Below are 16,793 nucleotides of genomic sequence, written 5' to 3'. Positions count from 1 at the left end.
CATTAGGTCAAACCAGTCATATCTTGTATGAGTTGTGTTCATATAATTTCGGAATACACACACACACACACACACATTTTCAGAACCGCTTGTCCCATACGGGGTCACGGGGAACCGGAGCCTACCCGGTAACACAGGGCGTAAGGCCGGAGGGGGAGGGGACACACCCAGGACGGGACGCCAGTCCGTCGCAAGGCACCCCAAACGGGACTCAAACCCCAGACCTACCGGAGAGCAGGACTGTGGTTCAACCCACTGCGCCACCGCACCCCCTGGTAATTTCGGAATACCTGTAGACAAATTAAAAGGCCTGAGCCCTAAAATGGAAAAAAAAAAAAAAAAGACGCCATACAGATTTATTTAATAAAGTGAAAATTTTCATTGACAATGACATTGACATCAGCAATACCAAAAATGTAGGTTGCATTTATGGTGTTTTGGAAAAGAATGATATACTTTATATTTAAAGAAGGCACATATCGGCAACAATGAAAATATTATACATTTCAAAATAAGTTATTTTGCCACCTTTTCCCAATATTTATGTCTCCATTATTTTGAACAGAGCATATTTGTCTAAATCTATGAGCTTGATGTTCTCAGCATTATTATTGTACATTTCTCAATAAATGTTTTTGGTGTGATGGGGGGTGCGGTGGCGCAGTGGGTTGGACCACGGTCCTGCTGTCCGGTGGGTCTGGGGTTCGAGTCCCGCTTGGGGTGCCTTGCGACGGACTGGCGTCCCGTCCTGGGTGTGTCTCCTCCCCCTCCGGCCTTACGCCCTGTGTTACCGGGTAGGCTCCGATTCCCCGTGACCCCGTAAGGGACAAGCGGTTCTGAAAATGTGTGTGTGTGTGTGTGTGTGTGTGTGTGTGTGTGTGTTTTTGGTGTCCATAACTCTTTTTTCAAGCTTAGGTGTTTAAGATTCTGATAGTATTCTTATATTTCTTCTTACCTAAGCTAACAATGTGCTTGTCCTGATTATGTGACGTTAGATCATTTATAATTATTTGATTAATTATAACTCATGATAATAATTGATTGGAATAAATTTCTGGAGGAAAGAAAGAACATGTGGTATCTTCAACAGTCATCGCAGGTTATGATGTGCTGAACGCATATAAACGAAAGCTCTCAGTCTGAATACCCTGACCATTGTTATGCCAATAGCACACTGCTTTTTTTCCATTTTGCCTTTTCAAGTACTGAACTTTTAGGATTCCAGCATGATATTTAATAAAATTAAACATTTTATGAAGCTCATAACATCTATTATTCTGAGCTAATCTCAACTTGCTAAGAAAACTGAAAACCTGCTGAAAATAATTCAAATATATTTTTCGTGGTACCACTGAATTCAAATCAGCATACAGCCTATTTATGCATACCAAACCATATTCCACTGAAGTCTGAAAAGTTAAGGGCAGTGACATATCTGGCTTTGTTATACAAGGAATCAAGCATAAATCAAGCACACTGCATTCGATATTTTGTTTGATATCGCAAATATGGAGAGCTTGACATTTTGCAAAATCCAAACCTTAGAAGAGAGAGCCAAAAAAGCAGTTGTTGAATCCATTTCAAAGCATTTGGTGTTTGCCCTCAACTGTATAAATATGTACTGGGGCAGTTCACACAATGACACATTCTCTGTTCTGCAGAGGGTGATAACAGAATTGGCATGGAAATAGCAGAAAGCATAATTGACAAGCTTCTGGACCGAGCATTATAAAAGCAGAAAGGACCCAGTACAAATATTCCATCAAAAGCTAGGAGCTCCACATGCTTTGGAAACGCCCACATATTACTACTCTAGGGAAAGGTAATGAACTAGTAAATTAGTCGCAGAAAGCTTTAATTAGTATCAATGTATGCCAAACCGAAGTCAAACCATAAATCTATTCTCTCCTTTTTGATGACTTTGAAAGTGCGACCCAATAAAAGACAAAGGGGAAACTGTTATAGATTTCCCCACATGAGTATGACTGGAAAAGATTAAGTAGCTCATCCCACAAAAATATAGAATTCTTCGCACACAGGCATTGACCTCTCCTATAGATACATTAAAAAGCTGGCAGGAAATCATTAAGCATGCAGTCAGCTAGAGATTGCATGCAGGTAGGCCTCCAATTCATCAGTCTCTGTGTATCCAGGTGAAAATGCTAGCAACCATACAAACCTATGTAATAATTCCATTGAGGAGCATTAAAAACATCATGCCCATTCAGGTGGAACACATCAAACTGAAAAGCATATGTCTAACATGTGATACAAAGGAAATATTTAAGCATCTTACCATGGTCTTAAATACGTACTGAAATATAATTTGCGTAATTACATTACAATAATTACACAAATAGTTCTTTAAAGCAAAACAGATGTATCTGGTTTGTCTTGATTTGGAAACTCATAAATTTTATTCAGAAATGCACAATTTCTGCTTAATTCTACAGGTTATGTAGGTTCTAGCGATAAAAATCTATCCATCCATCCAACAGTTTTTATTTCTTTACAAGGCTCATTATATTGTAATGAGTTTTAGTTTTACTTTACGCGTGGTTACAAATCATTATCCATGTACCGTTGCATCATCCAGCTTCATTTTGAAAATTTCAAGTCCTGTAGTAATTTTTCTCAAAAAACATCAGTTGACCACACAAATTCAATGCTGTTTCATTTGTAAGGTTTGTATTCTCCAAGGGGAGAGGGGAGGAAAAAAAAAGGAAAAAATCACATGCTGGAAACTGCCAGGCTGACCAAAAAAAAAAAAAAAAGAAACCTTTATGGCTGATTGCATTTTTGGGTGATTGTGTATTATTTTTTTTTTCTAAATTGCATAGATGGATGGATGGATGGATGGATGGATATCAAACTAGAAGCAGATGAACAGCATCCAGCATATATAACCCTTAACCGGGCTACAATATCCTGAAAACTGAAACGGAGGCCAGAGCATATGGTGTAGAGAGCTTTAGTCCTTTTAAAGTGAATACTTTGTGCTTACGTTTAGTGACTGAAAACCATCAAACATGCAGAGGAGAAAAAAAAAAAAAAAAGTGGTCTTTCTCTCTGAAAAGCATGAGACCCTTTCCATCTCCGTGTATGTATTGTATCCCCTTGTGATCTCAAACCCTCATTAGTTTCACACTTCCCACTCAGCGAAACAGGTAAGCCAAGGGTTTCCATGGTAGCCTGCTGCTAAAGCCCACACACTTTAAAAAAAAAAAAACATATATATATATATATGTATTTTTTTTTTGCACTAGAGAGGAAAAGAACCAGCAGATGGACACTGCATTCTACTTATTCTCTAAGCTCCTAGTCCCTTCTCTTACATCCCTCCCCCACCGATATTAATAAATTATATATGGATAGAGGAGGATGGTTATAGTTGTAATCTGACATTAGTGGCTTAAGGTAGGAGCTTACATCACTGAATGAGTGTGTGTCTGTGTGTGTGTTTCATCCTAAAGCCATTTCTCTGCAGTGCCTCTCACGTCAGCGGGAGGGATTTGGTTTTTGTGTCGGAGCTGCAGGGCCTGTGGGTCACAGCTTTTCCCCACATGCCAGGACGCATCGTCTCCCCTCCCTGACAAGTGGGCAAACAGTCTCGGACAGGGAACCGTAAAGAAACCGGAACACTGGCATGCAGCAAGAAGGGATGACCCAACCACACAGCAATAAAACCACACAGTGGGGAATTTATATATATATAGTATATATATATATATATATATATATATATATTGGGGGGGGGGTGAATTTATATTGTATAGACATCTGTGCAAACGGGAAAAGTGTTTATCATCTTAGGTAGAAATAATCTGTGCAACAACTTCTGGTAATTTGCATAATGTAATGAGGCTGCATATTCAGACATTTTTAACTCAGATTTCAAGCAAGCTATTGGGATAAATGTTTATGTTTTCTCCATGACTTCACTTTAAACTCCATGGCTAAATTTAACATAATTAGTTAAATTAAAATAAGAACTGCCTTTGGACAATACATTTCAGCCAATTCGATGTGTCTATACTGTAGAATTAATTTATTTTTTTTTAAATCACATGGCAAACAATGTCCCATATTAGGCTGCAGCAGATTTACCTGATACCCTTTATACTGTTTAATGTTTTCAAATAAAGAAAAAATAATAACAGTAATATGTTAAGACTGAGACTTCTGTTCTTCACACACACAGGAAACCAACATTTATTACAACGCTTTCTCTGTGCTTGTTCCCTGTTAGTAATGTTTTTTTTTTTTTTTTCTCTTGTTACCACAGAATCCATGTAGGAAGACAGTAAATAATCCATCTGACATTTATCATCATTGTCCTTTGTGACAGGTTCCTGACATATTCTGTTTTCCTCCAAAATCTGCCAAGTAGAACGTACTCAGCCTACCTAAAGAGCTCTTAAAAATACAGACAAAACCAAAGGAAATCAAGATCTTAATTAAGATCTGATACCTGAGGCAGAAAGGGAGAGAATTCAGGACCTCAACGATCAATCATTCATAACAGATCAGCTGAGTTATGATCAACAGAGGCCCTGTATGAATAATACCGCTTAGAAGAGACGTCCGCTCAAAACTAGCTTAAAATTCCCATTACGTTGCTCAGAACAAAAAAAAAAAAAAAATCCAAGTTTAAATACATTGCACCATTATGCTTAATATATAAATAATAGCTATTACTGCATCAGGTATCATGCCCCAAAACTTTACAAATAACAGCTATAGCTGTGTTAAATGTCAGTGTGACTGTTTTTACACATTCCACAGCCTTCATATATCAAATATGTTTATTAGTGAAGCACTTACATTATGGCCTGTAGGAACATGATTGATGAAGCAGACATACATAAAGGATTAAATCATTTTTGCATCTATGCACTGGGTTTAAAAAAAAATGAAAGACTGGAACATGAACCGTTTGTTCTGAGAAACATCTTACCTAAATGACGGAGAGGCAGATACGGGTAAAACTCCGTTAAGCAACAAAGGCTGCAGGAGTACTGCAGAGTTCCAATTTTAGGACTGAAATTACACTGCTGTAATAAATTAAATCAATCGTGAAATAAAAGGGGAAAAAGCACCATCATCCCTTATGTCTCCAGCTATCTATAGTGAGCAAAGCATACTGAAAAAGTACAAGAAAGCATAGTAGGGAGTTCAAGAAAACATGGGGAAGTTTGTTCTAATACAGTATATGACGAAAAAAATAAAACAAAGTACTGAAATTCTGGCAAAAGACTTTTTAATGACTGCAATGAAATTCAATGAAAATTAAGGATTAAAACTGATTTACAGTTGTGGCATGATCACATAAATTCAATTTAATTTGACTCGCTGCAGATATGTCCTAAATACCTCCAGCAGGCTCAATTCCAGCACAATTTATTTCCTCTCCTAGAGAGAGTTCTGTGGGCCACCGAGCCTATAAGACAAAATATAAGCTATTAAGAATACATTTTCAGGCATCCATGAGCATAAGCCTGTTGTGGTGTTCCAGTTTATTAGTGGAGCACATTACTTAAGACCACAGCAAATGTGTACTGTAGTTCTTACTTCATAATCGGGGTGATCTGCAATTTCCCAGTTTGCTGAAAAGTACCTGAGTAGAAATAACAATGCTTTCAAGTTACATACATACATACATACGTATGGACGTAGTAGTTTATACAGTTACAGTTGTGATGACGCAGACAATCCAAATAAGGAGCAGCTGGTAGCGTAGTGGGGGGGCGCAGTGGGTTTGGCCAGGTCCTGCTCTCTGGCGGGTCTGGGGTTCGAGTCCCGCTTGGGGTGCCTTCTGACGGACTGGCGTCCCGTCCCGGGTGTGTCCCCTCCCCCTCCAGCCTTACGTCCTGTGTTGCCGGGTTAGGCCCCGGTTTGCTGTGACCTCACTTGGGATAACTGGTTTCAGCGTGTGCATGTTAGCATAGTCGTTACAGCTACTGCCTTTGGACCCAAAGATCATTGGTTTGAGTCTCACCTCCAGCTGTATTTCCCTTGACGAGGTATTTGCCCTAAATTGCTCCAGTAAAATTACTCAGCTATATAAATGGGACAATATCAGCAAGTAACTTAACACTGAAAGTCACTTTGGAGAAAAGGGTTAGCTAAATGAATAAATGTAAATAAAAAAAAAGCGGTTCCCATAACTTGGGATTATTTTTATTTACATGCAAAAGCAATATTGTAATTCTTGAAATCCTAAGCATAGAGACCATTGCAGTGAAGTAGGAGATACATCCACATGCCTATGTAACACAGCAAACTGAGAAAAGCAGAAAACCTCAGAAAATATTAAATCTGAAAAAATGAAGACTTGACCTGAGAAAGGTTTAACTCTCTGCAATCTGACCATGCAATTACCATCTTACTGCTAGAAAGGAACGCAAGTGGCAAAACTTAATAAAGAGGACTGAAGCCTTGGGTTTTGCTTTGGTTTTCACGACAGCACAGCGGTGGGTAAAACAGCACCGCAATCAGCACCTGCTATGATACACCTGGGAACGCTGCCACTGACAGGAGGGCTCAAGGCGAGCGGTTTCAACATGTGAACAAGACCGGTCCGTGTCACAATGAATTCTGTAAGGGGGGGCAGGGGCAGGGGCTCTCAAACACACAGTCTCCAGAAAGGCCAGTGGCCCAGAACATCACTGCTGACAGGGATCAGGTTAACTACTCACAAGAAGTGGCAGGCCTCCTGGATCAGCCTTACCAGTCACGATTCTGGATTCGCTCCTCTACCCTTACTGTAAATATAGTGACCCTAGACTTTTTTCCTAGTTTCACTCAAAAACCATAACTTGAAATTAAGCTGTGAGCACAGCAAGGCAGACCAATCTTGGCTTGAACCTTAAAGATGCCTTGAGTTTCTAGTCATTTATATACTCTAATGTCTCTTATTTCATCTGTTCATTTTTAACCAACACTTTTTTTGCTTTGTTTCTATAGTAATTCATAATTCTGAATTTCTATTTTTTGGAACAAACACAAAAGTTGCCCAGTTTTGTGGCTGTTCACCCTCTTGGCCAAAGGCAATAACTGTATGTAGCAATTCCACAACTGTAATTCCTAAATGTCATAGCATTTCATGGGACAGTATGACAGGCACAATAGCAGTGAACATTTCCTCCATTGCTGGTGATTTTAGGAGGATAAACCATTGCTGAGCATTTAAATTCACAGTACATCGCTGCCTTTGTCTGTAAAGAAAAAAGTAGGAACAACTCACTGTGCAAGCAGCACAATGGTGTAGGATGGTTAAGAAAGTGCATAAGTTGTTTTTTGCTTGTGGCAAGAGAAACACTGCTGAAACCACAACTGAGATTTTTGGATTGCAGCTGAGGTGGAGGTCAAAGTAGTTGTTTCAGACAAGCAGAATGCTTAAACGTCCAAATGCGGGAATGGAGATGATTATGCAAAAGAATCAAAAAAGCTCCACTACAGTCCTCTGTTCGGATTCCATTGCATCTCTTCTCCCTTTGCTGAACTTACAAGGCATTTAAAAAAAAAAAATAGAAAAAAAACTCAAGTAGTATCGATTACATGCGTTAATATGCATTGAGTGCACAGAATATTGAACAGAGCAATGCAAAATGAAACTGAAAAATTACTGAAATATTAGACATACTGCTATCAACCTTGAGAAGTGGCTGAAATCTTAATTGTAGCTTTTGAGTTGTTATAATTGAAAGGATCCAGCAGGTGTTTAGTTTATGACCCTTTTAGAGCTCTGTTTGCAAACGAAAAGGACACAAAATATGGTGTAGTAGTTAACACTTCCCTCTTTTGTGCCAAATGAAATGCAAAAACCATTTAATTTTTTTCTTGGGGGGGTTACATGACCGTTGTTTTTATGTTTAGATATGACTTGCTTGTGTGAGTCTCACAATAAAAGGCCAAGAATGATGACTGTGCAGTATATAAGATGGAGAAATGGCATCAATCTGTAGTCTGTATTTCATTAGAAAAGAAATGTTCAAACTCTGTCCATCTGAATGGTTTTACCATGGTCAACATATCACAACACTGTTCCCTCACTCCGAAAATTACCCCATCCTCTTGAAACGCAGATAATTTCACTCGTATTTTAAGCTTCAGTCTAGATGCACATACAGTAGCACGTGATCCAAATTCATCATCTTTGCAGCTGTCAGCCCTTTAGAAAACAGTCACAGAGGAATTCCGGAAAAAAGTACGGTACCAGTGCTGAACTGGAGCTACTAATTGGACTTTATGCTGTTCAATGACCGCTGAAGTTAAATGATTTCATGAAGTAAATAGCAGCCTTCGCCATGCTATTCCAAAAGAGGAACTAAAAAGTCTTAACTCTAATAATTTTTTTTTCCTGAAACATCTTTCACATTAGCAATCTCTTAAGAAAATAATGAAGTCCTGAAAAAACAAGTTGTTTTCCACCAAACAGTTAACATAACCTGGATCTTTGCACAACTTCAGGATAATCCCTTTCAGAGGCCCTACTGAAGATGATATGCTTTGTTCATAACAGAGCCTCTACTTCAAGGACTGAGTAAATCAACACTTCAGCCTAACAAGCTAATACATATTTACAAGGTCTATTCTGAGATCAGCCTCAAAGAGACTTTTTCTCCCCCCCCCCAGATATGCCAAAGTGTATCATTTGTCGAGTGATTTTTCCTTTACACCAAACAATTTCTGAGTGGAACCTGTTTCCCTTGTCACATTTGATTAAGAACCTGCTTTTTCAGATTGGTTTCATCAATAAATTATATTGGAAAAAGTCATTAGTTTTACAAACAACTTCCAAAGTGTACACAGGAACCGCAATTGCTTCATTAACCAACTAAAATGCTTAGTTCCAATTTAAAAAGCAAAATGCAATGAAGTAGATCGGTAGCAAATTAATTATGTCAATTAAAACAACTGACAACTAATAAACCATGACAGAGAAGTGATTTCACTGGACCGATCCAAGGTCTGTGATCAATGTCGGCTAAGCACCAATATTTACTACAGTGCAAAAAAATAGACAGGGGAAGTAACTGGTGTAGAAGGGTTTCAGCTACTTCACACCACCAAAAAAAATAAATAAATAAAAATAAATCAATGGACGGCAGAAAGATAACTCAGATATAATCTCATGAACCTCACTTTGCAGTACTGGTATCATAAGCACTGCATGAAACTGAAAGGTGTGTGGAACCAAAGGAGGACAATTGAGCATGTCATGCCAGACAGGTGAATGCACAATTTTTTTAACGCTGATTCTCACAAAACATCTTCCCCACATACCCCCTACAATCATGCAAGTGATGGTGAGAAGAGACTTGTGGTTACAGCTGATATAAAGTGACGCCCTGAAAATGGAAAGCAAAGTCTTCGAACCGAGGCATTCATAAAGAGCGTCGCCAAACCGTTCAATACATATGTCTTGAAACTCGTCACTCTTATGTAATTTTCCCTTTAAACTTTTCTTTAAAAATTCCATAACTTCTTCTTGCAACAAAATATAAGACATTCATGACTGTTTGATACTGTACTTTTCTGTATGAATTATTGATTTATTCATTTCGGATTTCAAAGGAACTCGGGTTTCTTTTCAGCAGCGCGCCATTGTTGTTCTCGTCAAAAGTTGAGAATAAGAGAGCGCCCCGAACACGACTGCTGTGTTAATGAAAGCTTCCAGCCTCAACATTAACACACTGATCCCTGAAATTCTGAGGGAGGAGAGTACAAAGGTATCCAACTTTCTATTGGTAAAAAAAAAAAAAAATATGGGAAAAAAAATTAAATAAGAATATAAACACAGAAGTACTGCAAAGAACTCCGCAGGACAGGAGCTGCAGCTTGGCTAATTGCTGTCATAGCACTGGCTAGTAAAAGCACAAGGGCTGCCACAAAAGCGTTGGTGTGAATAAGGCTATAAAACCTAATTATACCTCACAAAAACAACCTGTTCCACTTAGTATAAAGGAAACCCCATGCAATAAAGCCTATGCCATTAACAATTAGTCTCCACTGAATTTAATTAGACCATAGAGATAAAAATTTGAAAAAATGAAAAAGAAAAAAAAACATGGGTTCTAAATCTAACAGTTGGCCTCATACATCTTCTAAAACTCAATATCTAGTGCTAATAACGGACTGCTTCTAAGGGCACCTTACCATTGAACTATAAATGAAACAATTTGGGAAATTTTGTCTCAGTCTGCTTAATAAAAATAAACTGCCTAGTACTCACTGGAAAAAGGTTAAAAACACACAGCGCTTTCGCTAATACTGCAGAACAGTTGTTGATGTTATTAAACCACAGGTGTGGTATCCAAGGAAAGGGACGTTCCCATGAAACGCTTAGCTTAAAATACAGTTTGGCTTACAACAGGAGGAACACACAATATGCACTTCTGCAGTAAAACAAAAAAGCAAGACACCGTATTCCTTCACTAATAATATGCTATTAAATTAAAGCAATTAAGAGACTGCTCTTAACTGAAACAAATAAAAAAGCTGATTGTTTTCAACTAATGCAGAATGGCTTCTTTAAAAAAAAAGGCAGAAAATTCACACTACTAAGAAAATATTTTGAAAAGACCACTGATTCGAGGAGAGAACATTCAACTCATTTAATTAATTACAAAACCTTATAAACGTTCTCATTCTTCTGGAGTCCTTTGTAAACACGCCACTAAAGCTTATACTGCATCCCATCCTTATCCCAGGGTTAACTCTAGCCTGACACCAGTATGAAGCAAAAACCACGTGACTCATAAAATAGAGTTTATTCATCCCATTAGGGTGACCAAGTACCATTATTTGATAGTGGGCAAAGGGATAATAAGTCCCTGGACAAAAATGTGACACCAAAAATTGTAAATGTACAGCAATGATAACACCAGAATATCTTTGTTACAATGTTTGTAATTTAAAATTAATTTAATAATAAATTTAAAATAAAATGTGTAATTTGTAACAATCTAACGTTACATTTTCATTCACTTATGTGGTCTGTAGTCTATCCTGGAAACATATGACAAGGTACACCATCAACATGACAGCCCATTGCAGGGCATGCTGTATTTTTCTTTTTAAATTTTTGCAGCCTTTCCTAATGCCCTTTGTACTTTCAGTCTTTTTAGAAGATATCCTTCAGCAAAACTATGAAACTCACACAGATTGTCTGAAACCACTTGTCCCGAGCAGGGTCGCGGTGAACCTAAACCTAACCCGGCAACACAGAGACCAAGGCTGGAGGGGGAGGGGACACACCCAGGACAGGACGCCAGTCTGTCACAAGGCACCCCAAGCAGGACTCGAACCCCAGGCCCACCAGAGAACAAGACCTGGCCAAGCCCACTGCGCCACCGCGTCCCCCTCTAATGGAACTGTGAAACTATTTATAATATAAAGAAATAAAGTTCCCGAAGATCACTGCCTATGTTTTTCACCATGCAAGGTGGGTAGACACTAAACTGTCAGATTTACTGTTTAATGGTAATGTTTTATGTTACATATTTTTCATTTGATGAAGCGATTAAGGCTTTACTCACACCAGTGGTCACTGTTCCCAGGCTAGCAAAGATTAGCATGCTATATTTAACCAGATGGCTAACGAAGCCATTGTACAAAACTAAATATCTGGCACGAAAACATAAAATAGAAAAAATAAAAACGGTAAACATGTTCATAAGCTGTTATAGCAGTTGTTTTGTTGTACGGGACTCGATTATATAAGGGATGAGTGAACTTCATTTTATCTTTCCTGACATACACAACATCTTCTCTCAGGCTGAGGTATTGGACCACCATGGTTCATAACTATGTTCATTACATCTATTTTGATTAAGCCAGTATTGTTTTATCACCCATAAAAATAGATTGCTTTTGCTTAATTACTTTGGGTGTTTTGGGGACTCTGGGCCAAACATGGCGGTTCCACCATTCTGAACAGCTTAGCTACAAGAGGACATCCAGCTGCTCCGTAACCCACCACTCTGTCTTGGCAGGATAAGGGCCTACAAAGGGCAAAGAGCTTTACAAAGAATCACGTTCGCGTCCGACTGCTGCCTAAAGCTTCCATGCATTGGTGTGCAAGCAACTGGCCCTTTCTGACCTTTCTTCTTGGCTGATTTTCATTAAAAGTTGGGTCGCTATGGTGCGATTCCCTGAGAACCAGCACTTGGCCGAATCCTAGACTTCATATAAAAATACCTGCACTGAAATGGGACCCTCGTCCACAGACATGTAAGCTATTCTAGTCTCGGATGAGCATGCGTGTTCAGTTCCAGTGAGAGGACAAAAACATTTCAACCACACCAGCTTATATGTGAACTTGTATGTGACAGTACCTCTCTATACATTTAATAATAAAGACAAGAACATTAAGCATGCTCACATAATCAGAAGTTTTTAAGAAAGTGATTCATTCTGCTAAAAAAAAATAAAAAACAAAAAACTGACCCACTGATTGGACTAAAAATTAAGTAATTATATATGTAAATAAGGGGGTGCGGTGGCGCAGTGGGTTGGACCGCAGTCCTGCTCTCCGGTAGGTCTGGGGTTCGAGTCCCGCTTGGGGTGCCTTGCGATGGACTGGCGTCCCGTCCTGGGTGTGTCCCCTCCCCCTCCAGCCTTACGCCCTGAGTTGCCGGGTTAGGCTCCGGTTCCCTGCGACCCCGTATGGGACAAGCGGTTCTGAAAATGTGTGTGTGTGTGTGTATATATGTAAATATCCAGCTACCAAATTTGCACACACTGCTACGGTACATAGCTGTTGTGGAAAATTTATGACTGGTGTACAGCAGCCCTGAGTTTGAGAACATTAGGCCTAGAGGCCCAAGTCGAAGTGTACTTCCATTATAAGCAAAAAATGACAAAAGCACAGCCTTAATGCCATGGATATTTTAGACATTTGAACTACTCAAGCCAACAGCACCAATTTTCTCTTCTCGTTCAATTGCATTATTTCTGAATTCTTGGAGGCTGTGCATATTTTTTACCAGCCCTATCTGTGCTTCCCAGATATACTGCAGTGAGTCACTAATTCTAAATTATTAAAAAAGGAGCACATCATAATGACATCAACATGAAATTGCAAAAAAATGGCTCGAGTGAGAAGTGCTGGGAGTGCTGGCAACACTTTAGTGATGTAGTTGACCCTAAAGGTCATCGATCAGCATAAGAAACTGAACATACAGCTCATATAGTCAGGTTTGTTTATATGTCAAAAGGTTTGAGAATTGTACATCTTCAGGTCAAGGACTTCCTCCACTGCCTTAAGTCTGTACAAAAGCTTGGTTTCTCAGGTAACCCTCAACAGCACTGCGTGAAATTACTCTGTAGTTATTTAATAACATATAAAACCAAACAGAAAAAATAAATTGAGACTGATAGATGATTTTTGCATTTAATGGCCAAAAAGTAGAGCACTTACAGAAAAGAATTTCAACCATCAGTACCCTGGAACTGGTAACAAACCTACACTATTCATAATTCAGGTGAACATACTTGTATTTGATAAAAACAACCTGTCAATAGCACAGTGAAATCTGTTCACTTAATTGCTATGTAAAACAACAAAAGTAAAAGTGTGCCACAATGGGTTTACACATTTTTCTTTGAAGCTCAACTTCAAAGACACCAAAATAGCTGCAACAGACCTCACTGTACTATAATAGGAACATAAGGTTTAAAATGGCACTGTCCAAAGAATAAATCAAAACGTTAAAACCTTTAGTAACACAGGACATAACATTACACCACATAAAAGCATATATATATATATATATATATATATATATATAGAGTCCATCCTGTCCACAGCCACGTAAACATGGAGATTTACTCTGGCCACAGGGAGTCTCCTTTGCTTCCTTCAAGAGGGTACTGTAATTAATAACTGTCAACCCTTCCTTGTTATCTCTGTGTCCTTTGTCGCAATGACAAATTTTGGTCTAATTGATTCTTCACTGAGATGATCACTGGAGATTATTTGATTAAATTTTAATGTGTCCATGCTGCATGTCATTCAACTGTCGAACCTGATGTTAACAATGTGATAACACTTCTGCTGCTGACAGCATATTGTGTTCTGAACTCAGTCCTCTTGCCGATATGTGCCTAGTGAGCAAATTTAAGGATATGAAACAAAACTTCCAGCAAAAATTCTGCTCTGTGATAAAGATAAAACTATCAAGCACTAAAAATGCATGAGAGAAAAAAAAATCCACAGCATTTTTTTTTAATTTATTTTTTAATTGTGAGCTATATAAAGTGAGCGACTGACAGGGTCAAAGCAAAGGTTTTTGATAACTGGTTTTCTACAAACATTGATGAGTCATAATGCCAAACATTTGCAAAAACCAGGAAGGGGTGACAATTCACCAGGCTAAGATGAAATGCTTCCAGGGAGTGCATAAGCATACAGGTTGACGTTACCTTAACCCACATTGGCCAGAATCTTCATCTAGCACAAGCCCAGGTCAAGGAGAAATTAGGGGTCCTACTTGCAAGGAGACACAAAAGACTGGGAAGGAAGGTAAGAGCTAGATGAACCGCAGGCTGAAGCGGAGTCCCCTACAAGGTTCGTAAGTATTGTCAAAAGCTGTTACATAGGCTCAGGAAATCCCTGAAGGTGATGTGAAGAAGAGGTATAGTTACATCACAGAGAAGGTTTACTAAAGGAATGTAGACCCCTGAAGAGGAGAATTCAGGCAGGATAAGCAAATTGTTATCTCTCAGCTCAAGGTAGAGGGTAAGATTCTTATGCATTGTCACTCAGCATGTGGCAGCATTCCTCCTGTAGAATAACACATCGGTGCAGATTACAGCATAGTGGTGTGGTGATGCAGGTGATTAGCAAGGCTTGTGAAAACAAGAGAGACTTTGCAATGCTGTTGCTAGATCTCACAAACACCTATGGTTCAATTCCATAAAAGATACTGTACATTGTATTACAGCAGTACCACGTCCTGAAAAAGATCAAGAACCTCACTCTTAGAATAAATTCAATATGAACATCACACTGGAATGAGTAACATCTGAATGGCATAGGCTGGAGAAGGGGATCACTGCATCATCCAGTTTTTACTGGCCATGAATATGCTTGTGAAATTAGCAAAGGTAGAATGTAGAGGTCTAGGCACTGAGTCTGCTGTCAGGCAACCATCCAGAGCCTTTATGGATGACTTTATACTGACTACATCTCCCGCCCAAGATGCAGCTGGATTATGCAGGCAATGGGGGGCTCATCATATGGACTGGAATAAGTTTCAAGCTAAAACTATTAAGTGACTGTTGAGTTGCTGGAGGACCTATTGAGGTAAGCACAGGTAGGAAATCGAGTGCACTGGCTGCAGTGAGGCACAGTCCTGGTTCCCCATAGCATGAAAGCGAGTGCAGCGGCATCTGGAAGAGTGGATGGTGTTCCATCACAATAAGGTCCAGAGGAAAGAGAAGCACAAGTTGATTGAGAACAAGGTGGATCCTGTTGGAGCTTACAGTTTCTTGGGAAGAATGGATGGAAGAAGCCAATGAAAGAAAGAAGGCAAGGGTGCTTGATGTCGAAAGACCCAAAAAAACTCAGTAATCACAGATTACGTCACTCATGATGTGTCCTTATTCATCAGACGTATAATATCAAAATTAGGAACAGAAAATGCTTTTTCCCCTCCCACAGAAAAACTGATAAATATAACCCCAAACAGGTTGCGTTAATAAAAGACGAAAAAATATTAACGCTTATCAGGAAAAAAACTGAATCCTCCAGAAGAATCTGCAGTCTAATTCAATTAATCTCTACCATTTGGTTTATTTTAAGCTTTTTAATTCCTGGAAAACATGCATTGTGAGGCTTAATGCACGAGCCTCTACACCAATGAATTTAATTATTGTCCTTTCAGCACACAATTATAATTTCAGCAAATGCACAGCTGTTGCGGATGATGCCGCAACAATGAGGCCATTATGAGCAATATGACAGAGCTTTGCTCTAAATCTCCACTTTTCCACTTGTGTGTGGGGAGCAGTTGTTTCGAACAGAATGGGAGTGCCAAAGGTAAACATATCCTTTCCTACTGCTAAAGCCTCTCTGTTTGGGCTGTATGACGACGTGTATTTGAACTTGCTCCTCGAGATGGATGGAACACATCGCTGCTAAAACAAACGTGTGCTGGGAATGAAATGGGCTTTTTTTCCCCTCGCCCTATGTTTCCTAAAAGCAAACACAAAACATGCCTTGGACGAAGCAGAATAATAGATAATTTGGCCTGTAAATGGCAAATATTACTGGAGCCGTCTCCTCTGTGCAGGCATATGATTTAGAAAGACACTAAGGTAATAGCTTTGCAAATTTCCTCTGCCATTTGACAACAGCTCACTGCACTAGGATGCAGGGAAAAGGTTAGAAGTCAATGACTACCCATCACAACATCAATCTCGCTTTATTCTCCTCTCAAGTCTTAAATACCAAACATCCATAGAAATCACCATCTCCCTTCCCCTAGAAGCCATAATCTGCCAGGTCAGACTGCCAGGCTTGTTGTGCAAAGCTTGTCTTGAAAATTACATATTTCTTCAAGTTATTTTGCCCACCAGAAAAGGTCTCCCTAACTGATACAGTTTATGAGACAAAAGAAAACATTTCAAACGGAATGGTATACTTGTAGATATTTTACATTTTTATTTTTTGTAACTGTATGACATGATTTGCTTGTCATTCAGTGGGTGGTATATCCCCCTGGTACAGTTGCACAATATCAATAAATTAAAACACAATGGTACTACTAGTGTGGACCTCTAAG

The 16,793-nt window shown here is 39.0% G+C and overlaps 1 protein-coding gene across 7 annotated transcripts in view; it reads right to left on the bottom strand.

Annotated features, from left to right (window-relative positions):
- Positions 1 to 16,793, bottom strand: part of LOC108937241 (neuroligin-1) — a 143,954-nt gene that overhangs the window by 112,566 nt on the left and 14,595 nt on the right. The window contains exon 3 of one of the 7 annotated variants that reach the window (XM_029254226.1): positions 1,976 to 1,985. The exons of the other annotated variants lie outside the window; for them this stretch is intronic. Within the exon in view, the coding sequence (XP_029110059.1) occupies positions 1,976 to 1,985 (10 nt within the window). The remainder of the gene's footprint in view (positions 1 to 1,975; positions 1,986 to 16,793) is intronic. 7 annotated transcript variants of the gene reach the window in all.

Source organism: Scleropages formosus, chromosome 8 (genome assembly GCF_900964775.1).
Source record: "Scleropages formosus chromosome 8, fSclFor1.1, whole genome shotgun sequence".
NCBI lineage: Eukaryota > Metazoa > Chordata > Actinopteri > Osteoglossiformes > Osteoglossidae > Scleropages > Scleropages formosus.
Note: the sequence above shows the minus strand (reverse complement) of the source record. Positions and strands in the feature narration are given on the sequence as shown.